Raw genomic sequence first — 27,284 nt, forward strand, 5'->3', positions numbered from 1 at the left:
TAACTGCAGTATCTCCTAAAATGGTGTAACTTGATTACAGTCAGCGTATCAGATAATGCACTGCTGGAGAAAGGCTGAAGGTAGCTGCCAAAAATGACTAAAAGTAATTGCACATCATTCTGCAGTTGGTGAAGTTATTTTGAAAGTTTACATGACTTGAAATGCTCAGACATAGTTGACCACTTCCCAGATTCAAGCGGAGACATGTAGCTGTGCTATCTCCTGGGAAATAAAGATATTCACTGAAAACAGCATTTGCAAAACTCAGTGTGGTCAGCAATCTCATGTTATGTGGTTTAGAACTGATTTCACAAATATATTCAAAAGCCTTGTTTACTGATTGATTATTGTAATTAATAAGGTTATTAACTATGTATAGTTATTAATTCAATACTCATTTAAATAGATAGTTTATTTTCTATTGAATTGGATATAGCTTTTCCTCTTACTTTGTATTTTGTTGACAAAGCTTTATGGAGTAAGAAGATGTGCATTATTGACATATAATAAAAGTCAAGAATTCTTTGCCAAAGTTATATCTAGTGTGCTTTGTTCGCTGTGTGATGATCCTGATGTGCCTGCCATGATTTTAGTTTGGTCCCTCCTTTTTCTTAAATTATTGTCTTAAACTGTTTCATTGGCTCATTGCTGTTAGTCAGATGGATAACAGAGGAAAGAAATTAAGTTTGTAGATGGACTTGTGGGAGTTCAACTTTAAGTCTTCAGGCAAAAGGTATTGATTACCTATTGAGGAAAATATCTCATTGATTGATACAGGTTCAAACTGGGATGACTGATTGGTACAAGTTTTTTAAAAAATCTTGTTCTCTCAGAATCCATTTGAAGAGGATGAAGTTCTAACAATGCCTTGGGGCGCCAACTCCTTAAATCTCCAAGGTTCTCATATGAATGAACCGCTCGGGGGACAAGCTAATAGAATCTGGTCACTATAATAACTTCTCCCTTACAGCAGACTGGCTTGACAAGGTGGCTAGACTTAACTCCGATTTCTTCTCTCAATGGGATCAATCTTAATTGCCATTGTAAGTTTTAGATTAGAGAGGACATTAAAATCCCCATTCTCACATATATTACCTCATTAAATTGAAAGTGAGAGAGTGGATTTATGGCATAATAAGTCATGCATTTTAAAATATGCACCTCCTTTTCTCTTGACCAATTTTCTCTTCTTGTATTTCCACTGTTACCAAGCACCTAAATGTCCTCCAGGACACAACTGCAGTGGACTGCAGCACGGACTGCAAGAAGGCAGCATACCATCGCCTTCTGAAGGACAATTAGAGGTGGCCAATAAATGCTGGCCTAGCTACCGACTCCCACATCCCATGAATCAATAGAAAAAAATCCAACTCACCTTGATCAGTTGTATGTTTGTGGGGACTGTACTGTTTTCCATTAAGATTCTTTGAGAAGCCCATATAGATACAGGCAAAATTCCATAATATCAAAATATCAATGTCAATCTAAGCTGGGATTTGAACTTTTGTCCTACATTGGGTTGCTCAACACTCGTGCTCTGGCGACACGATGGCACAATGGGTGGCACGGTGGCACAGTAGTTAGCATTTCTGCCTCACAGCTCTAGGGAGCCGTGTTCAATTCCGAACCAGAGTGACTGCCTTTGTGGAATTTGCACCTTCTCCGAGAGTCTGCTTTGGTTTCCTCCTGGTGCTCCGGTTTCCTCCCACAGTCCAAAGATGTGCAGGTTAGGTGGATTGGCCATGCTCAATTGCCCCTTAGTGTCCAACGATTGGGTGGGGTCACGGGTTTGCTGCGGAGTGGTCCTAGGGAGGGTCGATGACTTAATAGGGCGAATGGCCTCCTTCTACACTCGGGATTCTATGATTCTATGAATTAAAACCATTTTTCAATGATTAATGTGTATTACTGTAAAAATGTGCAGTAAATATCAAATTTTGATTTTTCCAAATCTTATGCCTGCATGTTTCCTGTCTACAAAGTCTTTCTTCCCCTGTCGACTTTTCACAGAATTAATTATGTCCGCATTTGTAATGAACACTGCCCATGTCACACTGCAATGACACCTCCCACCATTAATGATGCTGCAGTACCTTAGTTTGAGTCTCCAAGTTCCTTACTTTACCTCATCTTCAATCTTAGCGACACGTGGGACAACCTATTTCTTCTACTGAATTTTCACTCTGGTCTGTGTCTGCAATTTTTATGCTGACTGTTCATTTGTCTCATCTACAACTCCCTACCAGGAGCACTGAATGGATGAATTAGAAAAATCACTTTCCACTAGATATGAGTACTCTGCTGGTTGTTAACCTTGTATCCGAGGTTTTATTCTGATCTCCTGCTCACTGTGGCTATGTTTTTAATAAATTTAAAGCACCCAATTCTTTTTTTTCCAATTAATGGGCAATTTAGCGTGGTCAATCCACCTATCCTGCACATCTTTGGGTTGTGGGGTTGAGACCCATGCAGAAACAGAGAGAATGTGCAAACTCCACACGGACAATGCCCCGAGGCCAAGATCAATCCCGGGTCCTCGGCGCCGTAAGGCAGCAGTGCTGCCCCTCACTGTGGCTATGTTGAAATGGATAATACCTCCCTCATTGGATACAAGTTTCCCACTGGATGTCTGATATTGAGACATTGGGTGTGATCTTACAGCCTTGTTACACTCGCGCTCAAGCGAAACAAGGCCTATGAATAACGGGAGAAGCCAAAAATGGAAACCGCGCCAGGCGCCAAACAGTTTGCGATGCAACCACCATGCTCCCCTAGGCAAAATCAGAATCTCGCTATAGCGAGGCGAGAAACTAATTATCACCACTTAAGCCCCATTTCCATACAATTAACAAGAGCCACCCCTTATCCAATGGTCTCCCGTCATTCAGACGCTTCCCCAGCAAGTGCCCATGCTGGTGCCGATTTGTACTCCTTTTTAAAAACGTGAACCTGGCAAATGGTCATCTGTGGGGAGCTGAGAAGGTGAGTAGCCATCTTTATTCACAGGGAAAGAGCCCGGGGATGCTGGGCTTGCTGCCCCTGTGCTCAGTGAGGGATGGGGGGACCCTCTGCAGGGCTGGTCCGCCATAGGATGGTGGTGTTGGGGGGGGGGGGGGGGGGGTGGAGGGGGCAACTGCTTGCTGCACCACCATGCCAACCCCTGGATCAAGTGTACCAGTTCCGGGGCAACCCTTGTCCCTGCCCGTCTGGCCCACCAACCACCCATGACTCCTACCGACTGCTGAGGCCTCTGGCTGCCCTGCTGAAGGCTATAGCCTCTAGGGAATTGGCAATCGTGGTTAAGTGAGCACTGCACACAACCCAAGTGTATTCCTGTGTGTGGGCAGGCCATGCAGCATATGGAAGTCATTGTTGAGCATCCCAATCAGACCACGATGCCTGGACATTGTGCCAGAATACTGCAGGAGGCAACACCACACACGCAACAGCCAACATCCGAACACCCAGGGGATGGTACACAGCCCCGGGAGACATTTCCACAGCTGGAGGGTGAGTGGGCGCCACGGGGAGTGGACCAACACCCGGTCCGGTTGATGTTGTGAGCAGGTGTAGGATGTACAGGGTTTGGAGCCCGGTGAAGGGGACCCGCTGCGGCCGGGTGTGCGTGGGCAGGGCGCTCTGGGTAGGAGCAAGACGGGGGGTGGGATGAGTGGGGAATGGAAGGTCCGATGTGGGAGCCACTCCTGATTGTCAGTCTAACACCCTCTCCCAATTCTTCACCGATATTGAATGCTATGGCAGGGTTGTTGGACGCAGAGGTAGCTTTAGCGGTGCTGGTGCTACGTGGTGCGGCCAGATGTCGGAGAAGGCGGCGGCAGCGTCTGCAGATGCTTGAGGCAGCGGCCCACATGCCGGACCCCACCCCTCAGGCTAGGGAGGGACCCACAAGGGGGAGTCCTGCGACGGCGCAGGGTGTACAGGCGTCGCTGGCCGTTTGTACAGACGACGGACAGGGTGTGTCACAAGAGGCTCCGTCTCAACAAGGAGACAGTGCGGCACCTGTGCCATATCCTCGCAGACTTGGTACCACGTGGAGGAGGAGTACACCCGCACCCGGTGGCCATCAAGGTCACTGCAACCCTGAACTTTAATGCCACGGGATCATTCCAGGGCTCGAGTGGAGACCTGTGCGGTATCTCACAGCCCACAAGTGCATCCGGAAGGTCATGAATGCCCTGTATGCCTGGTCGGAAGACTACATCGTTTTTGACATGGACCAAGTCCAACAGGATGCACGGGCAGCATGTTTCTCCGCCATCACCGGGATGCCCTAGGTCCAGGGAGTCGTGATTAATAAGGGGATCGGGGGTTATGGGGAGAAGGCAGGAGAATGGGGATGCGAAAATATCAGCCATGATTGAATGGCGGAGCAGACTTGATGGGCCAAGCGGCCTAATTCTGCTCCTATGTCTTATGTTGCCCTACGCTCACCGGGCCATCTGAGAGTGCCTTATGTTAACCGAAAGGGGTTCCACTCCCTCAACATACTGCTCGTCTGCAACCGCCAGAGGAAGATAATGCACGTGTGTGCATGCTTCCCAGGGAGTGTACACAACAGTTACACCTTGGGGCAGTCGGTCATCCCTGCCCTCTTCGAGCAGCCCCCCATGATAGCCAGTTGGCTCTTGGGGGATGAGGGATATCCGCTGAGAACCTGGCTAATGACGCCAGTACAGAGGCCGGAGGCCGGAAACCGAAGCGGAGACCCACTACAACGAGGCCCATGCAGCCACCAAGGGTGTCATTGAGCGGTGCATCGGACCCCTCAAGATGCGATTCCGGTGCCTCCACTGCTCCAGTGGTGGACTCCTGTACACTGCCCAGAGGGCCGCCCACTTTGCTGTGGTCTGCTGTGTCCTCCACAACCTCACACAACAGCGGGGCGACGGGCTGGAGGTTGGCAACGAGGAACATTGGCCACCTCCGAGGAGGGGGATGAGGCTGATGAGGACGCGCTGGACCAGCTGGGCCTGGAGGACGAGGCAGGGGAGGAGCTTGAAGCCCAGCCGCCCGCAGGGCCAGGGAGGCCCTCATACTCATCCGATTCACTTAGTATGCGGCCTGGCGCATTGTCGCAACTTTACCCACCCGCCAACCCCATTTCCCACCCTCCCAGGGTATGTGTCACATCACTCCAGGCTGCTGGGACTGTGTCGGCACTGTCCGCGGGTCACTGTTGAGGGCGGGGCGGGGGTTGGGGTGGGGGGTGGGGGGGGGGTGATGATAACCAGCAGAGAGCTGTGCACTGGTGCTCCTCAATCTATGCCATAGTCTGACCCCTGCCTGTCTGCTGAGTGCTCGCTCACACCCATCACCTGCACGTGGTGATGCATTGCAGAAGAAGGTGACAGAGGCATGCTGCTGGATGTGCACAAGGGTGTTTATTGTTCAATATAGGTCCACACTCTACCGATGGTGTAGACCCCCACCCTCTCACCTCCTACCTACCCTGTCCCTCCTCCTCCTCAATGTGCTTTGCCCTCCTACTGTACCACCACGTCCAGGTGTCTCCCCAGGATGCACATCCGTGGTGGAGGCAGCCAGCTGCTTACCTCGCCCCGTGGCCTTCGATGTCCCTGGAGGCTGTCCCCTGGCGGAGGCCCCAGCTCACCTGTTGACAGAACATGCAAAGGCGTGCTGCCCTGTCCTGTGTGCTGACTCCGAGACGTGGCCTCATCAGAGGGGTGGAACTCGGGAGAGCTGGTGCCCACCGTCGCCACTCCATGGGGCGGGCCTGGGTTGGCATTCAGCGCCCCCTCCTCCCGGTCGGTGCCCATAGGGCCCTGTGGTTCACCTTGGGACAGAGGGGCAGCTGGTTCGAGCCCGACTGCCCCTGCATCATCTAGCTCTGCAAGCCCTGGTGGTTCCCCATGGTCCGCATCATTGGGTCAACGCCCTCAGCAATGCTTCTCAGTTACTGGGGCATGTTCTGCAATGCCTCGGCAATGCCCACTTGCGACTGGGACAAGCTTCGCAGCGCCTCGGCCATGCCCATCTGATTGCGGGACATGTCCTGCAGAACCTCATAAAGGTCGACCTGGTACTGGGTGACATCCCTAGTGAAGCAAGACATACTGCCGAGACCTTCAGCCATGACCGTTACCAACTGCGCGATGCTACTAATGGTGCCGACGTTGTGCACCAGGATCTCCACTGCGCTCGCCACCTGAGCAATGTTGGCCTCGGTGTCACTCATTGCCGCCCATCTCCTGTACCCATGGCCTCTGGGACTATGGATCCGCTGGCATGACGCTGACATCTCCCTCTGAACGTCCCAGCTGCTCCCTATTGTCTCCATCAGCTGCCGGTAACCCTGTTCCAAAGGCTCAACATCAAGCTGGGACCCAGCTGGGTCCAGGGATCCAACAGACCTCCAACTGCTGTCTCGCCTGGAGGTTCCTGCCTCCACCAGATGTGCATCATCAGCAGTGCGGTGCTCACCAGATTGTGCACCAGAAGCCTGACTACAAACATTTCCCACCGAGCTGTGTGTATCTGCACTGCTGGAAGGTGGGGATGACAGCTGTGCCACAACTATAACAGTTGCATCCTCGGAGCTCTCCTCTGAGGTGTTCGCCTTGGAGTCAGGAGAGGGTGCCGCCCAGGATGGGCCGGCGGCGTCGGCTGGTGGACCTGCGGGAGAATGGACATGTGCTCAGTGGGAGGGATGGGTCAGTCAGTAAGGCAATCGCTAGTCACGTTTGACAAGTGCTCCGGGTGGAGCACAGTTCTTCCTCATCTCTGCGGCAACTGCCAGCCTCCGCGTTGGTGACTGATCTGTCCTCGGCCACACCAGTCACATCCAGGGCCCGCTCCTCGAAGGAGGTGAGGATTCTCAAGTCCGGCACCCCAATGCCAGTCTGGGCCCTTTACTGGCAATTATTCATAGAATTTCATAGAATTTACAGTGCAGAAGGAGGCCATTTGGCCCATCGAGTCTACACCAGCTCTTGGGAAGAGCACCCTACCCAACCGCACACCTCCACCCTATCCCCATAACCTAACAGTAAGGGCAATTTTCGACACGAAGGGGCAATTTAGCATGGCCAATCCACCTAACCTGCATATCTTTGGACTGCGGGAGGAAACCGGAGCACCCGGAGGAAACCCACACAGACACGGGGAGAATGTGCAGACTCCGCACAGGCAGTGATCCAAGTCAGGAATCGAACCTGGGACTCTGGAGCTGTGAAGCAATTGTGCTAACCACTATGCTACCGTGCTGCCCTTGGGAGAGCTATTCCTGAGAAGACACAGAGAGGGCATCGTTAGCCTCACACATGGTTCACCGTTATGCGGGCGGGGTGGGGGGGGGGGGGGAGCGTATGTCAACGAAGGATTGGGGTGGAGGGAGGGTTGAAGGGGTGGGTGGAGGGAGTGCTGTAGGGGGATGGAGGTATAGTTGGGGGTCGCCTGGGGGATTCTCCCTTGGGGGGGTTGGGAGGGGACATTGTTGTCTACTCACTCTGGGACACCGCTAAGTAGCACAGTGGTTAGCACTGTTGCTTCACAGCTCCAGGGTCCCATGCTCGATTCCTGACTTAGATCACTGTCTGTGCGGAGTCTGCACATTCTCCCCGTGTCTGCGTGAGTTTCCTCTGGGTTCTCCAGTTTTCCTCCCACAGTCCAAAGAGTGCAGCTTAAGTGGATTGGCCATGCTAAATTGCCCTTAGTGTCCAAAAAGGTCAGATGGGGTTACTGGGTTTCGGGGATAGGGTAGAGTTGTGGGCTTGGATAGGGTGCTCTTGCTAAGGTCCGCTGCAGACTCAATTGGTTGAATGGCCTCCTGCACTGTGGATTTTATGATTCACTCGTGCTGCCCGGTGTAGATTGTTGACCTTCTTCCGACACTGGAGGTCAGTCCTCCTGGACACACTGCCCAAGCTGACAGCTGCCGCCACCTCGTCCCAGGCAGCATTGGCTGCCATGTGGCACATCCTCCAGGATGCTCGGAGGAACAGGGCATCCCTCCTGGCCTCCACCGCGCCCAGGAGCCTCCCAGGTCAGCATCCCCGAATCTTGGGGCTGGTCTCCTCGACACCATTGTTGTGAGCTGGCTGGGGCTGCCCGAGCAAATGCAGCCTAAGTGCTGCTCGACCTTGTTAGCGGGGGGGGTGCTGGCGAGTGCGGTCCCGGCGAATCACCTGACGAGTGGCATTTGGGCCGAGAAGCCCGTGAGGCCTCATTAAGTGGACCGATTTGAATAGTGTTGCGTCCTCGCTGGGTCAGGAGCCGGGAAACTCTGACAATTCCCGCTTGCTAGCACACTTAGAAATTTTTTGGGAGAATTGCGCCCATTGTTTCTGCTTCCCAGAGCTCTTTGGCTTATACTGCATAGAGACTCCAGTGCTCTGACCAAAGCTCCTTCTCTACCTCCTCAGTTGCTGTAGATTTTGTAATTTGACCATAAAGAACATGTAAAATCAAAGTTAAGGCAAAATATCTGACGTTAAAATTGGAACTCAATTCCATTGATTCTCATCAAATTACCCCTACAACTCTTACCCCTGCCGCATCCCACTCACGCCCTCGAACTCGTTCCCTTGAAGATTATACTTTGTCTTTTGACACCCCATGTGCAATGCCATAGGTGGTTAACTGGTACAAAACAACTTGTATTTATATGATACTTTTAATATAGAAAAACATCCAATGAAAGTGTAATCAGACAATAAAATTACAACTTCCGGTGGTGGCCATGGTGTGAGTGGTCACACACAGGACAGCTCCTGCTTGAAGGCTCTTTTTACCCGACACTGGGTGGAATTTTGATGAATAGGAGTAGGTGAAGGTTGGAGGAGTAGTTTCCCCTGGGAGTGGTATGTTTGCTGGTTACCAAACCCGTCAAAAGACAGTGAGAAATCAGGCTAAAGAGTTGGAAGAGGCCTGTGGTGCAGCAGCAGCCAATGCAAGCATGTCTGCGGGGGAAGAGCTGATGCAAGCTGGAAGGCCCCAGCTGGAGCAGTTGATAGGTTTTATTAAGGAGGAATTCCGGCAGCAGAGGAAGGAAATGCAGGAGGATGGCTCGAAGGCCATCGAAGGAGCTGTGGCACCCCTAAAGAGTTCATTGGAACGGGTGAAGAAATGTTTGGAAGTGTAGGGGTCGCAGATTCGGGAGATCAAAGGAGTGATTTTGGACCACAGCAATCGTGTGGTTGCTCCGGAAGTGGAGGTGGGGCTCCTCGGGGATCTCTGTACAATGTTGAGGGCAAAGGTAGGGGAGCAGGAGAACACCCCGAGAAGACAGAACCTGTGAATAGTAGGCCTGCCTGAAAGAGTGGAAGGTATGAGTGCCACGAGGTACGTCTCGAAGATGCTAGTGGGTCTGGTGGCGGAAAGGGTACTGGATAAAGCCCCTGAATTGGACCAAGTGCATAGATCCCTGAAGCAGAAGCCTAGATCTGGGGAGCCGCTGGGGGCGGTAATCATGAGACTCCACAAGTTTGTGGAGAAAGAGAAGATTGGGCCAGGGAGAAGCGTACTTGCAACTGGGAGGGGAATAAGGTCCGAATTTATCAGGACATCGAGCCAAGTTGGCGAAGCGGCTGGCAGGCTTTAACAAGGCCAAGGCAGTGCTGTACCGCGGCAGATCAGGTTTGGGGTGCTGTACCCGGCGAAATTATAGGTGATGTTCGGAAGCCGCGAGTATTATTCTGAGACCCCAGAAGCGGCTGAAGACTTCATTAAGGAGCATAAACTGGGGGAGAACTGAGCGGATGATGCTTGGGAACCAGGGTGCTGGCACTTTGTAATGGTTGGGAGCGTGTTTGAAGTGGGGGTAGGGATTGGGGGATTTTTGTCTTTTTTTGGAGGGTGGAGGCTTGCTGTTTACTGTTGGGATTGTAAGGGTGAAAAGATAATGTGGGGATGGATATTCCCATCCCCTCTCCTGTTTTATCGGACTATTTGTGCTTAACATTTGTTTGTTTGCTTTTGGAGAAGGCTGCCTGGAGTTCAGGAGAAGTCCTTGTTTGGGTGGAGGAGGGTAAGGTCAGCAGGGAGCCTTCCTCCTTAAGCTGAGGGGTGGGGTGTTGGGGAGGTCAGAGGGAGGTGCCTTTGGGCAGGGGCTGCCGCCCTAGCAGGTAATGCTGGTGAACGGAGATGAGATGGTGGGGGAGAAGGCCGAGAGGGGTGGCCGGGGGTAGGAGGGGGCGTGGAGGTTGTTGTGACATGACAGGTGGTGAGAGATGACATGGTCAGGGGCAGAGAAGGGGCCATCTGGGATGGGCTAGGTATACGGTGGAATTAAGGGGGTGGGTGTTAAGTGGGGAAGGTGACGGACGGTAGAGGGGATTGGAGGCGCAAGCCTCCGGTAAGGCTGGTAACGTGGAACGTTTAGGGATTGAATGGGCCGGTTAAAAGGTCACGGGTGTTCGCGAACCTCAGGAGCTTGAAAGCGGGATGGTCTTTCTGCAGGAGATGCACCTCCATGTGAAGGACTAGGTTAGGTTAAGGAAGGGGTAGGTTGGGCAGGTTTTCCACTCGGGATTTGATTCAAAAACGAGGGGAGTGGCGGTTTTAACAAGCAGCAAAATGGGATTTGTGAGTGTGAATGAGGTGAGGGGTCCAGGTGGGAGATATGTGATTGTGAGTGGGGGTTTGGAAGGGGCATCGGTGGTGTTGGTAAATGTGTATGTCCCAAATTAGGATGATGTCGATTTTATGAGGGGGTTACTGGCAGCGACCCCAGATTTGGCCACGGACCAGTTGATCATGGGAGGCGATTTTAACATTGTCCTAGAGCCAAGGGTAGATAGGTTGAGCCCAGGTCGATGTGTAGGATACGAATGGCAAGGGAGCTGGGGGGGTTTATGGAGAGGATAGGTATGGTGGATCCATGGCACTTTCAGAACCCAGGGTGAAGGGAGTATTCCTTATTTTCATACGCCTATAAGGTGTATTTGAGGATTGATTACTTTGTAGTGAGTCGGGGGATTTTGGTTGGGGTGGAGGGGGCAGAGTATGCGGGGATAGTTATCTCGGACCATGCGCCCCACTGGCTGGAGATTCGGTTTAGATCGGGAAGAGAGCAGAGGCCGGGATGGAGGTTTGACTCGGGGTTGTTGGTGGATGGAGGTTTTTGTTATAAGGTGCGGGTGGCGATTAATGAGTATGTGGAGTCGAATCAGAATGTTGAGGTGTTGCCGGCCATTTTCTGGTAAGCACTGAACGCAGTGGTCCGGAGGGAAATTATTTTGTTTAAGGCACGTGCAAATAGGGAAAGGAGGGAGGAACATGACTGTCTAGTGAGCGAGATAGTGGAGGTGGACAGGGAATATTCGAGGATTCCCACCACGGAGAGATTGGCGAGGAGGAAAAAGTTGCAGGGGCAGTTTGACAGGTTGACAACGGGGGGGGGGGGGGGGGGGGGGTTGGATTGGATTGGATTGGATTTGTTTATTGTCACGTGTACCGAGGTACAGTGAAAAGTATTTTTCTGCGAGCACCTCAACAGATCATTAAGTACATGGGAAGGAAAGGGAATAAAAGAAAATACATGATAGGGCAACACAAGGTATACCATGTAACTACATAAGCACCGGCATCGGATGAAGCATACAGGGGTGTAGTGTTAATGAGTTCAGTCCATAAGAGGGTCATTTAGGAGTGGTAACAACGGGGAAGAAGCTGTTTTTGAGTCTGTTCATGCGTGTTCTCAGACTCCTGTATCTCCTGCCCGATGGAAGAAGTTGGAAGAGTGCATAAGCCGGGTGGGGAGGGGTCTTTGATTATGCTGCCCGCTTTCCACAGGCAGCGGGAGGTGTAAATGGAGTCAATGGATGGGAGGCAGGTTCGTGTGATGGACTGGGCGGTGTTCACGACTCTCGGAAGTTTCTTGCGGTCCTGGGCCAAGCAGTTGCCATACCAGGCTGTGATGCTGCCAGATAGGATGCTTTCTATGGTGCATCTGTAAAAGTTGGTACGGGTTAATGTGGACATGCCAAATTTCCTTAGTTTCCTGAGGAAGTAGAGGTGCTGTTATTTCTTGGCGGCAGCGTCAACGTGGGTGGACCAGGAGATGATTTTTGGAGATGTGCACCCCTAGGAATTTGAAACTGCTAACCATCTCCACCTCGGCCCCGTTGATGCTGACAGGGGTGTGTACAGTATTTTGCTTCCTGAAGTCAATGACCAGCTCTTTAGTTTTGCTGGCATTGAGGGAGAGATTGTTGTCGCTACACCACTCCACTAGGTTCTCTATCTCCCTCCTGTATTCTGAGTCGTCATTATTCGAGATCCGGCTCACTATAATCGTATCGTCAGCAAACTTGGAGATGGAGTTGGAACCAAATTTTGCCACGCAGTTGTGTGTGTACAGGGAGTAGAGTAGGGGGCTAAGTACGCAGCCTTGTGGGACCCCGGTATTGAGGACTATTGTGGAGGAGGAGTTGTTATTTATTCTTACTGATTGTGGTCTGTTGGTCAGCAAATCGAGGATCCAGTTGCAGAGTGAGGAGCCAAGTTCTAGGTTTTGGAGCTTTGATATGAGCTTGGCTGGGATTATGGAGTCGAAGGCGGAGCTGTAGTCAATAAATAGGAGCCTGATGTAGGAGTCCTTGTTGTCGAGATGCTCTAGGGATGGGTGTAGGGCCAGCGAAATGGCGTCAGCTGTGGACCGGTTGCGACGGTATGCAAATTGCAGTGGATCAAGGTGTTCTGGGAGTATGGAGGTGTTGCGCTTCACGATCAACCTCTTGAAGCACTTCATTACGACTGAAGTCAGGGCCACCGGACGGTAGTCATTGAGGCACGTTGCCTGGTTCTTCTTTGGCACCGGTATAATGGTGGTCTTCTTGAAGCAGGTGGGGACCTCGGAGTGGAGTAGGGACAAGTTAAAGATGTCCGCGAATACCTCTGCCAGCTAGTCCGTGCAGGCTCTGAGTGCACGACCAGGGATCCCGTCCAGGCCCGTCGCCTTGGGGCGGGGGGGGGGGGGGGGGGGGTGGCGGCGGGGGGGGGGGGCAACTGCGTAGGGCAAGAGTGGTGCGATATGAGTGTGGGGAGAAGGCGAGCCGCATGCTGGCGCACCAGCTGCAGAGGCAGGCCGCTTCCAGGGAAATATTGAAGAAATGGGCTGGGGATGTGGTGTCAGAGCCAGGAAAGATAAACGAGGTGTTGAGGGAGTACTGCCAGGGACTTTACGGGGCGGACCAGGGGGGACAGGAGGGGGACATGGGGTGGTTTCTGGACAAGCTTAAATTTCTCCAGGTGGGGGAAGCAAAGAGGCAGGCGTTGGAGGAGCCCCTGGGGCTGAGGGAGGTGCTAGATAGTATTAGGTGTAAGAAGTCAGGGAAGCCCCATGGGCCGGATGGATACCTGGCGGAATTTTGTATGGAATATATGATGGACCTGGCACCATATCTGTTGTGGGGCGTTTAACGAAGTACAAGAAAAGGGGAAGATACCAGGGATGATGATGCAGGCAGTAATCACACTAATCCCGAAAAAGGGGAAGGATCAGGTGGACTGTGGGTCCTAAAGGCCCATATCACTATTGAAAACGGATGCGAAAGCATTGGCTAAGTTGTTGGAGGGGAGGATGGAGGATTGTGTCCGGGAGTGGTTGCAGAAGATCAAACAGGCTTTGCGAAGGGCAGGGAGCTCGCAAGTAATATAAGACGGCTGTTGAATGTGGTGGTGAATCCGTTGGGGGCTCTGGTACCGGAGGTGGTGGTGTCCAAGGATGCAGAGAAAGTTTTTGAGCGGGTGGAGTGGCGGTACTTGTTCGAGGTTTTGGATTTGGGCCGAGATTTGTGGTAATGGTGCGGTTGCTGTATGTGGCATCAAGGGCGAGTGTGAGGAAGGGTACGCCAGTCTGGAGGAGCTAATGGAGAGGGTAGAGCTGCAATGGGGGAGTGAGTTCAGGTATCTGCAGGTTAGGGACTTTGTGCGTAAGGTCTGGAGGGGGTTCCCTAGGTTGCCGGGATACACCCTGCTGGAGCAACTGCTGCTTCCTGATGTGGAAGTTGAGGGAAGAATTGGGGATATATACAAGTGGCTGGGGGAGCAGGGAGGCAAGCGGGTGGTGAAGGTCAAGGAGAAATGGGAAGCGGAGTTGGGAGAGGAGATCAATTGGTGAGTATGGAGTGAGGCACTGCATAGTGTAAACGGGACCTCTTGTGCAAGGCTGAGCCTGATACAGTTTAAGATGGTGCACAGGGTGCAAATGAGTGGGTTCTTTCAGGGGTTGGCAGATGAGTGTGGGAGGTGTGGGTGGGGGCCAGTGAATCACATGCACATGTTTTGGGGTTGTGAAAAATTGGGAAGGTTCTGGGCTGGGGTGTTCGCGGTTGTAGCCAGGATAGTGGAGGAGGACGTAGACCCGGAACCTTTGGTGGTGATATTTGGCGTTTCAGAGAAGCTGGAGCTCATGGAGAGGAGGAAGGCCGATGTTGTGGCCTTCGCCTCTCTGATTGCACGATGGCGAATTTTACTGGAGAAGCGGTCGGCATCGCCACTGGGGGATAGCAGCTTGGTTGGGTGACCTGTACAACTTCCTGCGGTTGGGGAAGATAAAGTATGAGTTAAGGAGCTCTGCAGGGGGGTTTGAGAAAAGGTGGGAGATGTTTGTGACCTTGCTTGAGGAGCTGTTCGTCGCAGGGGGGGGGGGGGGGGCGGGGGAGGGGGGTGAAGAAGGGGTGAAAAGGGGAGAAGAATCTCCATAGTTGATTGCTGGGAAGTATGTTTCCTGCTTATTAGCTGTAACCTGTTTTGATACATGTTTGTGATAAAATATATATATTTTTTAAATGATAAAAGAGATGATGGGATGTGACTAAAAACTTTGTCTGAAAGGTTGGTTTTAAGGACAGTAATAATGTGGAGATGCCTGCATTGGACTGGGGTGAGCACAGTAAGAAGTCTTACAACACCAAGTTAAAGTCCAACAGGTTTGTTTCGAATCACTAGCGTAGTCTGTTTTGTTTTGGATAGAAGGTAGGTGCGCAGACAGTAGCGGAGGAGTCTCAAACTTTGCAACAGGTTTGAGGTGCTCACACCATGTTTGGACGAAAGTAAGGTCTGCAAGATGGATGAGCAGGCCATGGCACCATGGTATAGGAGGCCATTCAAGCGGGAAGAGCAAACCGGAAGGTAGTAGTAATAGGGGCCAGTTTAGTGAGGGCGATTGACACTATTGTTTGCAGCAAAAGGCGAGAGTCCAGACCGCTGTGTTGCCTGCCAGTGCCATGGTTCGGAATATTCGGCTGGAGTGGAACTTACAGTGGGAGGAGGAAGATCCATTTTTTTGTGGTACATGTAAGTACCAATGACATAGGCAGGACAAGGAAAGAAGCGCTAGGTACCACATTAAGAAATAGCACCTCGTGAGCTTCATGCAAATTGGCAAATACGGGAAATTAATGGGTGGCTCGAAGACTTGCGTGGGTAAAGTGGGTTACGGTTCGTAGGTCACTGGCATCAGTAATGAACAAAGTGGGGGCCATACTGTTGGGACTGTCTACATCTGGACTGTGGTGAGACCAATGTTAATGTTCTAGCAAACCCCATAACTAGAAAAGCAGAGAGGGCTTTAAACTAAACAAGGGGGGGGGGGGTAAGGGATCAACATGGGTAGATAAAACAAATCATGGGGTAGAATCAAGGTAGGGGAATAAAATAGTAACATTGGAAATGAGGGTGGGAGAATGTCAGGGACAGAAAGAAAAAACCTGAAAATACACTAACAGCCGAGGCTAGATTTACCAAGATAGGATTGCAAGGAATTGGGTCCTGAATATTATGGAGTATATGGTATTCAGGAAGAAGAGGAAGCAAGGTAAAAGTGGAAGAGTTGCACTGTTAATTAAGTGTGGCATTGGTGCAAAGTTAGAGATAACATTGTTTCAGGAGATAAGGATATAGAATTGGTTTAAGCAGTGATGAGGAATAATCGTGAGGAAAGGGTGTTAGTGAGAGTGGACTAAAGACCCCCTAGCTGTAACCACAATGTAGGACAAAGTATACAAAAATAAATATTGGGGGCTTGTGATAAAGGGGCGGCAATACTCATGGATGATTTTAATCTACATATAAAGTGAAGAAATCGGATTGTCAGTAGTAGCCTGAATGAGGGGTTCATAGAATGTTTTTGAGATAGTTTCTTACAGCAGCACATTCTGAAACCAACTAGGACGAGGTTATGTTAGAGTTGATAATGTGACAGGATTAAATAATGATCTCAGAATAAAGGCACCGTAGGTAGCAGTGATCACAATATGATTGAATTTTAGTTCCAGTTTGTAAGGGAGAAGAGTGCGTCTAAGACAACTTTGTGGACATGAAAGCTGAGCTAGCTGAAGTGAATTGACATATGAGGCTAGAGGATAGATCATAGAATTTTTACAGTTCAGAAGAAGGCCATTTGGCCCATCGAATCTGCACCAACCTTCCTAAAGATCACCCTACCCAGGCCCCCTTCCCTTCTCCCATAACTCCGTAACCTACCTAACCTGCACATCTTTGGACTGGGAGGAAACCAGAGCACCTGGAGGAAACCCACACAGACACGGGAGAAAGTGCAAACTCCACGCAGTCGCCCAAGGCTAGAATTGAACCCAGGTCCCTGGCATTGTGAGACAGCAGTGCTAACCACTATGCCACCTTCAGTATCAAACTTAAGGACAAAGTGTAGAAATTGTGCAAAGATGAGTGGCAGGTCTGATGATTGGTCAGAATATAAAGAACGGCAGGGAATGACTAAAAGGTTCATCAGGAGAAAGAAATTAGATCATGAGGTGAAGCTAACTAGAAATGTAAAACAGATATAAGAGTTTCTTCAGGTATTTAAAAATGAAGAGAGTAGGTAACTTGAGTGTTGGTCCTCTAGAGAGTGACAATGGGGAGTAAATAGTAGATAAAAAGGAAATTGTGCATGAAATGAACACATATTTTGGATACAGAAATCATTCCAATAATATCTGCAAATCTGGAGGTGGAAGGGAGAGAAGAACTTGATGAATTTGCAATCACTAGGGATGCCTTACTGAGCAAACTGATGGAGCTGTGGACTAAAAGTCTCCGGGTGCTGACGGAGTTCATCCTAGGGTCTTACAAGAGGTGGCTAATGAAGTAGTAGATGGGTTGGTGTTCGTTTTCCAAAATGCTCTAGATTCTGGAAAGGATCCAAATATGACATCTCCCTCCCTTTCAAGAAGGGAGGGATGCCGAAAACAGGAAACTAGTGAATTTGACATCTGTCGTGGGAAAGGTGTTCAGAATCAATCGTTAGGGAGGTTATAGTTGGCCACTTAGAAAAACTCATGGTAATCAGGAAGAATCAGCATGACTTTGTGAAAGGGAATCAATTTATTGGACTTCTTTGATGGAGTAACGTGCATTGTGGATAAAGGGAAATCTGTAGACATATATTGTACTTGGATTTCCGGAAGGCATTTGATCAGGTGCCATATCAAAGGTTATTGCGTAAAATAAATCTCATGGTGTAGTGGGTAACATATTAGCATGGATAGAAGATTGGCTGGACTGGCAGAAAACAGAGAGTATGCATAAATGGGTCTTTTTCTGATTGGCAGGATGTGAAGAGTGGAATCCCACAGGGGTCTGAGCTGGTGCCTCAACTTTTTACAATTCATATCAATTACTTAGCTGAGGGGAGTGAAGGCAGAGGTAAATTTTCAGATGACACAAAGATAGGTAGGAAAATATGTTGTGAAGATGACATAAGACAGGGGCAATTGGATATAGATAGGTTTAGTGAGTGTGCAAAAAAGTCTGGCAGATGGAGTATAATGTGGGAAAGTGTGCAGTTGGTTCACTTTGGCAGGAAGAATAAAAACGCAGAGTATTACTTAAACAGAACAATTGCAGATTTCCGAGATGCAAAGTGATCTAGGTGTTCTAGTCCATGAGTCACAAAATGTTAGTAGGCAGGTACTGCAAGTAATTGAGAAGGCTAATTGAATGCTATGCTTTATTAAAGATGTTATACTTCAGTTATACACAGCATTGGTGAGACCACATCTTGAATACTGAGAGCAGTTTTGGTCTCCTTATTTATGGAAGGATGTAAATGGATGGGAGATGGTTCAGAGGAGGTTTACTAGATTGATATCTGGAACAAGTGGGCTGTCTTATGAGGAAAGGCTGGGATTTGTTTCCACTGGAGATTACAAGAGTGAGGGGTGATTTGATTGACGTATATAAGATCCTGAATGATCTCGACAAAGTAGAAGTGGAAAGGATGTTTCCTCTTGTGGGTAAGTCCAGAACTAGCGGACACTATTTTAAAATTATGGGTCGCCCTTCTACGTCAGAGATTAGGAGAATTTTTTTCTCTGTGGTTTGTGCAACTTTGGAACTCTGCCCACGGCAGTGGAGGTGGGGGTCATTGAATAATTTTAAGATGCAAGTAGATGGATTCTTAGGCAATGGAATCAGAGTAAATGGGAATGTGGAATTCAAAACACAAACAGATATGCCATGATCTTATTGAATGGCGAAGCAAGCTTGGAGCTGAATGGCCTACTTCTCCTGTTTTGCATTGTGTTAGCACTGTTGCTTCACAGCGCCAAGGACCCGGGTTCGATTCCCGGCTGGGTCACTGTCTGTGCGGAGTCTGCACGTTTTCCCCGTGTCTGCGTGGGTTTCCTCCAGGCGCTCCGTTTTTCTCCCACAAATCCCGAAAGGCGTGTTTGTTAGGTGAATTGGACATTCTGAATTCTTCCTCAGTGTACCGGAACAGGCGACTAGGGGATTTTCACAGTATCTTCATTGCAGTGTTAATGTAAACCTACTTGTGACACTAATAAAGATTATTATTTGTATGCACCAATGATGTACAAATTTAAGGTATATGTAATCTAGTTAAAATATATGTAGAGTTTTAAAATGATGCACATTTTTTCAAATTGAGAAATTTTACATTTTTCCCAAGGAACTGCCTTTGAATAATGACTTCACCTCATCTTTTGTCACTCTGTGCACCTAATCATTTGCACACACACCAAAGGTGTTAAGGGTTCAGCACATTAAATGCAGCTATTCAAAATTCTATTCACAAAATGAGTTAGTGCAGTATTTTATGCAATAGGTTAGCATGACAACCTGTATTAGAATTTTGGCTTCTACACCCCTGGTTGTCTGTCACAGCTGAGACTAGTTACTCTTTGGATAGACTGCAGGATATGTACCCTTTTAAATAGACTATACTATTGCACTTTGTATGGGAGAAAAATAATATTTTCCACGTATGTCTTCAATTTGCACCAAGTGCAACAACAATGGCAATAATACTGGAGTATTCTACACCCTGTACAATTCCGTTGTCATTGCCAGAGAAGACTACCTCTGATTATGGACCCCACAATTCCTGGGCCTGGGAGGACGAGCTAGTGCTTGCAGGAATGAGGAGGCACTATCAGGAATTGAGTACAATTGAAATAAAGTGAGCTTGGGAAATAACATCCCCACCAGAAAACCCGCTATTTCCATTTGCAACCAGCTAAAACTTTCTCTGAATGTTGCAGGCATCATAGAAATGGGAATCTGATCCTGGTTTTCCGAAACAGCACAATGTCCATTCAAAAATAGCAAAGAGAGAAAACAGCATTCATTTAACTATCTACGATTTAACTAACCTTTCCATTGGAGCAACATAATGCCAATCTGATATTCCTTTTTTTTAATATAAATTTAGAGTACCCAATTCATTTTTTCCAATTAAGGGGCAATTTAGCGTGTTCAATCCACATCTTTGCACATCTGCACATCTTTGGGTTGTGGGGGCGAAACCCACGCAAACACGGGGAGAATGTGCAAACTCCACACGGACAGTGACCCAGAGCCGGGATTGAACCTGGGACCTCGGAGCCGTGAGGCTGCAGTGCTACCACTGCGCCACCATGCAGCCCCCAATCTGATATTCTTGATGGGTGAATATGCAGGGGCTGGCATGGGGACCTGCTCCCTTTTTTAATTCAACCCACCCCAGGATTTAACCATGGTGGTAGGGAAGCATCTAGAAATGATAACCCAGGACAAAATTAATGTTCACTTGGACAAATGTGGGTTAATTAAGGAAAGCTAGAACATATTTGTTAAGGGAAAATCCTGCTTAACCAACTTGCTTGAGTATTTTGATGAGGTAACAGAGAGGATTGATGAGGATAATGCTGTTGATGTGATGTTATGTACATGGACTTCTAAAGGAGATTTGATACAGTACAGCACAACAAACTTGTGAGCAAAGTTTGAGTCATGGAATAAAAGGGACAGTAGCAACAGCAAAACGAAATTGGCTGAGTGACAGGAAATTGAGACAGCTTCTCATGGACTTCCCCAGGGTTGGTGTTCGGAACCCTGCTCTTACTGATCTAGAATAATGACCTTGGTGTACAGGGCAGAATTTCAAAATTTGTGGATGTCACAAAACTTGGATGTGTTGTCTACTGTGTGAAGGATAGTGTTAGAACTTATAAAGACAGATCTATGAAATGGGTGAGCAAATGAAATTTAATGTAGAGATTCATTCTGATAGAAAAAACTTGGAGAGACAATATAAAAACAGGGTACAATTCAAAAGGGGGTGCAGGAGCATAGGGACCTGGGTGTGTACATGCATGAATCAAGGTAGCAGAACAAGTTGAGAGAGAGGTTAATAATACATACTAGGTTTTATCATTAGTGGCATAGAGTGTTAAACTCGTACAAAACACTGGTTTGGCCACAACTGGACTATTGCATCCAGTTCTGAGCACCACACTTCAGGAAAGATGCGAAGGCTTTAGAGACAGTGTGAAAAGATTCACTCAAATGATTCTAGAGATAGATTGGAGAAGTTGGGACTGTTTTCCTTGGCGAGCAGAAGGTTGAGAGGCGATCTGATAGAGGTATTCAAAATTGTGAGGGGTTTGGACAAACTAGATAGGGGGAAGCTGTTCCCATTGGTGGAAGGATTGAGAACCAGAGGACACAGATATATGGTAATTGGCAAAAGAAGCTATAGTGACATCAGAAAACAAAATTTGCGCAGCAAGTAAATCTGGAATGTTGTGCCTGAGAGTGTGGTCGAGGCAGGTTCAATATAGGCTTTCAAGAGGGAATTGGATTATTATTTGAAAAGGAAGAATGTGCAGGGCTACAGGGAGGTAGGGGAGCGGCAGTAGGTGAATTGTTCCTTCATAGTGAGCACCGACCTGACTGAATGATCTCCTTCTGTGCTGTAACCATTCTATTAGTCTTTTCTGTGATTTAAGGCAGGATTAATGCTGCGGCAGAGTGCAACCAGAAATGCTGCTGTACCACAATTCTGGCAGAACATGTGTCAAGGAATTTCAGGCCCGTAATATTTATACAGTACATTGGTGAAATTGAATAGCATAAATTGAGATTTTTCATTGTGTAATTTCCCTTTAGATTAATCCAGAGAAGAGGAACAATTTCAATAGCCGTATTTATGCTCATCATGCCAGGATACAGTCTCTGAAAGGCTGCACCTCATTCACAGGAGGCTCGGCAACCCCGACAGCCTTAGCCAATCAAAGACAACCGATGCCCAGTTCTCCAGTTTGTACTGCATTATAGCCAATTAGAAGAAGCAGAGCAACACCTTTATGTAGTAGAAAAGGACATATGATCCAGCCACATGATAATCTAGGAACATTGTAAACAAATGAAGTAGGTCTGAAGGGCATATCATGGCAGCAGTTGGTTATATGAGATGCGTTCAAATTTTGTTTTCTGCAGTGCATTAATTTTCACATTTATTTTGCAGGGCAAAATTTTCGTCTTGCCACTTATTTTATGAAGAGACATACAAACTTGAGATGTGTCACACAACAGCAGAATTGTGGTATGTACATATTTAGGAATGATAAAAAGTTAATCACATTTTAATAGGAAAATATTTATTACTTGAATTTTACATGCCCATAAGCTACTGAATAAATTGAAAATGCTAAGTATATTTAAAATGAATAAGGCAGGTATATGGAGTATGGAGTTAGGTCATAGATAAGCTATGACCTCATTGAATGGCGGGACAGGCTTGAGGGGCTGAATAGTGTTCTACTGAACATATTTACTCTATTCTTCATTCTTAAAGTGCATTTGGTTGGATTTTCTTTTCTGCACTGTGTTGTAGAAGGAAAAATAAGTAGTCCAAGAGTGGAGAATATGACAAGAGAGGATAACCAATGATGTGCCAACACTGTGGTCACATCACTGACAGACATCCTAAAGTGGTTCCATTGGAAACAGGAAATCACATTCAGACTGGGCTAGGAACTGCCTCAGAGTCACCCAACACCACAAATCCATATTATAAATTGGAAATCTGCCATTAATGATTGCATAAAACCATTGAGGAGCCCTGCAAGACAGATTTGGGTGGAATCCCAACATATGGCTGAAGTTTTAAGTGACTACTTTGTATCACTCTTTGGTACTGAAGATGACGCCAAGTTAATAATGCTGCAATATATACAGATGATGCTAAAATTGTATGTGTAAAAGTGACTGTGGAAACTTAAAACAAGCAGAACTACGTTATACTGGCTGATATGTGCTGGCTCATATATGCAGTAATCGCCAAAATCCACGATTGTTTCCACCTACAGGGAAGAGACCTGTTGATGTCTACATTTAAAAAAGGACAATGAGTCAGCACTCGGACACTGCATGTCTGTTAACTTAAGTTGTCGGCAATTTGTTAGAAGGAATTATTGGAGATGCTTTATGTAGAGAAGGGGTTATTAGGAAATTGCAAGCGTGGTTGCTGCAAAAAGGAGTCTTACCAATTTGGATTTTTGAGGAGATTACGAAGTTGATAGATAATGAAAGCCTGGTTAACATATTGTATAAAAAAGCCTTTGATAATATGCAGCACAAAGGCTTCTAAGTAAGATTGTATGTTGGGAGATTTGCTGTGAGATCTCTGGTTGGTTAGTGAGTTGGTTGTACCTGCATAAGGGAGTTAATAAAAGTCGCAGTTTTCCATTAGGCCTGGTCATAGTAGAGTCCTGCAGGAATTGGTTTTAGCACTGTTCACAATCTTTATTATTGATTTGGATGCTAGCATCAGAAAATTGCTGAAATTTGGATGATTAAGAAACATGCAGAGGGGCGGCACGGTGGCGCAGTGGTTAACACTACTGCCCTACGGCGTCGAAGACCCGGGTTCATTCCCGGCCCCGGGTCACTGATCGTGTGGATTTTGCACATTCTCCCCATGTATGCGTGGGTCTCATCCCCACAGCCAAAAGATGTGCAGACTTGGTAGATTGGCCACTCTAAATTACCCCATAATTGGAAAAAAGAAAAAAAAAGAATTGGGTACTCTAAATTTAAAATGAAGAAAAAAAAAGAAACATGCAGAAGTTATGACCTTTGAGTGGATGGAGACACAATAGAAGAATGTGTGTGCGTGTGTTCTCTCCACCACCGCACCACCCACCCCCCCACACCCCCCCCCCCGGCCGATATATCTGTTTCTGTATGGTTAAATGCATTATGAGCCATTTTGGGGTGGGAAATTCCAAGTTTGTACACACCATATAGGATTGCACAATCAAAGCTGCTGAGTGGTAGAAGAACCTGGGAGTTGTGGTTCACAAGTCTTTTAAGGTCACTGGCTAGTGCTGGGAGAATGTTGTGGAAAATTATTAGGATTCTTGTAAAAGATCTCACCCCCACAACCCAAAGATTTGCAGGGTAGGTGGATGGGCCACACTAAATTGCACCTTAATTGGAAAAAAAATTAAAAGTATCTTTAAAAGATCTTGATCAAACTGATCTAGAGCACTGTATCCAATTTTGAATCTTTCATGGATTTCGCATTTATCAAAGTCCTGGAAAAGGTTAAGAAGACGATCATTTGATCAGTGGCTAATTTAAGGACCTTAGTTATCAGGACAGACTTGGGGAGCTGTGCCTTATTATTTTGTAATAGACTTTGAGAGGAATATGAATAATGACTATAAATTAATGGAGAGATTAGATTCTGTCCTCATGGATAGGTTATTTAACTTAGAAAAGAAAGGGACACCTATGAGAAATCAATAAAAGTTAGCTTCGGAGGTAGAAATAGGTGTTCTGTGTGCATGAGTGTTGCAAGTGTTCAAAAGGGGACTGAGGTGGAAGGCATCTTGATTTATGGATGATAGATGAGTTAACAAAGCCCAGTCCTGATGCTTGCTTGATAACCATTGGAATTTGGAGAGTAATTTATTGCATCTCCCAACCAACGTCCCAGCCCTCCCCCTAAATTGGCCTCTGGTTTCTTTGCATCTCCCTGGAGATTGCATAACCTTAACTGGAGTGGAAAGGGTGGCTGACGAGTGTGGGATTGGTGGCTGGTGAGTATGTTGTGATGTGACAAGCTTGGTGGACCAGTTAGTCCTTTCCTGTCCTTTTTCGTACATCCTTATTTCCCTATCTGATTCTGTGGCTCCAGAGTGGTGTTCAGGCCACCATACCACCCACTGTTTGCAGTATAGTTGTTTTGGTCATTGCAAGGTTGCCTTGCATCAAACAAAATATCAAAACAATTATTAAAGGTTGAAAATCGCTTATCCGCAATGCTTGGGACCGAGTGTGTATCGGATTTCAGAATTTTTTGAATTTCGGAATATACTGTGCATGTGCGGCAGTGCGCATTGGGAACTACGCATGTGCGAAACATTAGTAACTGCCCATGTGCGGTGTGTGTTGGGAACTGCGCATGTGCGGCATGCGTTGGGAACTGCACACTGCCCGGGAACCTTGTGGGATTTCCCACTTGTTATGTCACATCACCGCTCAAAAAAAAGTGCAGAATTTGACATTTTTCGGAATTTTGGATGAGAGACGCTCAACCTGTACACTTACATTATTCCGTGTTTTTTTTTTAAGAGGAATATTTTAAACATTAGGAAATCACCAGACTACCTTGGTGTATAAGTTGTATTTAGTTTGAGTCTTAATTGCAAGAGTCTGAGAACCAACTAACTATGATTACTATGCACATATTAAGCAGCATAATCAGACTACATATTTAAATGATATTAAAACCTTTGTTATCTGGTATGCTTGGGGTACCAAAATGCCCGTTAACAGTACTTTGCAGGGGTACTGCTGCCTCACGGCACCGAGGACCCAAGTTCGATCCCTGTGTAGAGTTTGCACATTCTCCCCGTGTTTGCGTGGGTCTCACCCCCACAACACAAAGATGTGCAGGGTAGGTGGATTGGCCATGCTAAATTGCCCTTTAATTGGAAAAAAATAATTGAGTACTTTAAATTTGTTTTTGAAAAGAAAACCCAGTACTTTGCATATAAGACATTGCATGCAAGACAATGTGCAGTATATCTTTGCTCAGGCACAATAACCAAAACTGACTGAATAATTTAATAATTTCAATGTAAAGCCTGCAAGCAACTTTACATTGAAGGTTTACAATCTATTATTATTATTACTTTTTAAATAATAATGCATTATCTGAGCACCGAAAGTGATTGGCTTATAAAAAATATTGATCTGGCAGACATTCCAGTTACTAGATAATACTGGTCGGTAGAATGCTGGATAACACAAAGTTTACTGTTCAAGGATTAGTGTTTAAATTAATTCATATGGTAACATTTGCTTCAGATTTCTAGTTAAAATTATATTAGCCTCTGAATGTTTCCTGGTCTATTAGCAGATAGATGTGTAACTTGCTCATATAAAGTCACTCTGGCCACTATTTAACAGGAGGCATTAGCATAGAACATAGAACATAGAAAATACAGCACAGAACAGGCCCTTCGGCCCACGATGTTGTGCCGAACCTTTGTCCTAGATTAATCATAGATTATCATTGAATTTACAGTGCAGAAGGAGGCCATTCGGCCCTTTGAGTCTGCACCGGCTCTTGGAAAGAGCACCATACCCAAACTCAACACCTCCACCCAACACCAAGGGCAATTTGGACATTAAGGGCAATTTATCATTGGCCAATTCACCTAACCCGCACATCTTTGGACTGTGGGAGGAAACCGGAGCACCCGGAGGAAACCCACGCAGACACGGGGAGGACGTGCAGACCCCGCACAGACAATGACCCAAGCCGGAATCGAACCTGGGACCATGGAGCTGTGAAGCAATTGCGCTATCCACAATGCTACCGTGCTGCCCTTAAGAACAAATAAATCTACACTATATCATTTTACCGTCATCCATGTACCTATCCAATAGCTGCTTGAAGGCCCCTAATGTTTCCGACTCAACTACTTCCACAGGCAGTGCATTCCATGCCCCCACTACTCTCTGGGTAAAGTACCTACCTCTGATATCCCTCCTATATCTTCCACCTTTCACCTTAAATTTATGTCCCCTTGTAATGGTTTGTTCCACCCGGGGAAAAAGTCTCTGACTGTCTACTCTATCTATTCCCCTGATCATCTTATAAACCTCTATCAAGTCGCCCCTCATCCTTCTCCGCTCTAATGAGAAAAGGCCTAGCACCCTCAACCTTTCCTCGTAAGACCTACTCTCCATTCCAGGCAACATCCTGGTAAATCTTCTTTGCACCTTTTCCAGAGCTTCCACATACTTCCTAAAATGAGGCGACCAGAACTGTACACAGTACTCCAAATGTGGCCTTACCAAAGTTTTGTACAGCTGCATCATCACCTCACGGCTCTTAAATTCAATCCCTCTGTTAATGAACGCGAGCACACCATAGGCCTTCTTCACAGCTCTATCCACTTGAGTGGCAACTTTCAAAGATGTATGAACATAGACCCCAAGATCTCTCTGCTCCTCCACATTGCCAAGAACTCTACCGTTAACCCTATATTCCGCATTCATATTTGTCCTTCCAAAATGGACAACCTCACACTTTTCAGGGTTAAACTCCATCTGCCACTTCTCAGCCCACATCTGCATCCTATCTATGTCTCTTTGCAGCCGACAACAGCCCTCCTTACTATCCACAACTCCACCAATCTTCGTATCGTCTGCAAATTTACTGACCCACCCTTCAACTCCCTCATCCAAGTCATTAATGAAAATCACAAACAGCAGAGGACCCAGAACTGATCCCTGCGGTACGCCACTGGTAACTGGGATCCAGGCTGAATATTTGCCATCCACCACCACTCTCTGACTTCTATCGGTTAGCCAGTTCGTTATCCAACTGGCCAAATTTCCCACTATCCCATGCCTCCTTACTTTCTGCATAAGCCTACCATGGGGAACTTTATCAAATGCCTTACTAAAATCCATGTACACTACATCCACTGCTTTACCTTCATCCACATGCTTGGTCACCTCCTCAAAGAATT

At 47.4% G+C, this 27,284-nt stretch overlaps 1 protein-coding gene across 1 annotated transcript in view; it reads left to right on the forward strand.

Moving 5' to 3' along the window:
• The window catches only part of slx4ip (SLX4 interacting protein), a 211,274-nt gene that overhangs the window by 127,613 nt on the left and 56,377 nt on the right, over positions 1 to 27,284 (forward strand). The window contains 1 exon segment of the mRNA XM_072506403.1: positions 21,755 to 21,832. Coding sequence (XP_072362504.1) covers positions 21,755 to 21,832 — 78 coding nt within the window.

This window comes from Scyliorhinus torazame, chromosome 1 (assembly GCF_047496885.1).
Source record: "Scyliorhinus torazame isolate Kashiwa2021f chromosome 1, sScyTor2.1, whole genome shotgun sequence".
In the NCBI taxonomy this organism is placed as follows: Eukaryota; Metazoa; Chordata; class Chondrichthyes; order Carcharhiniformes; family Scyliorhinidae; genus Scyliorhinus; species Scyliorhinus torazame.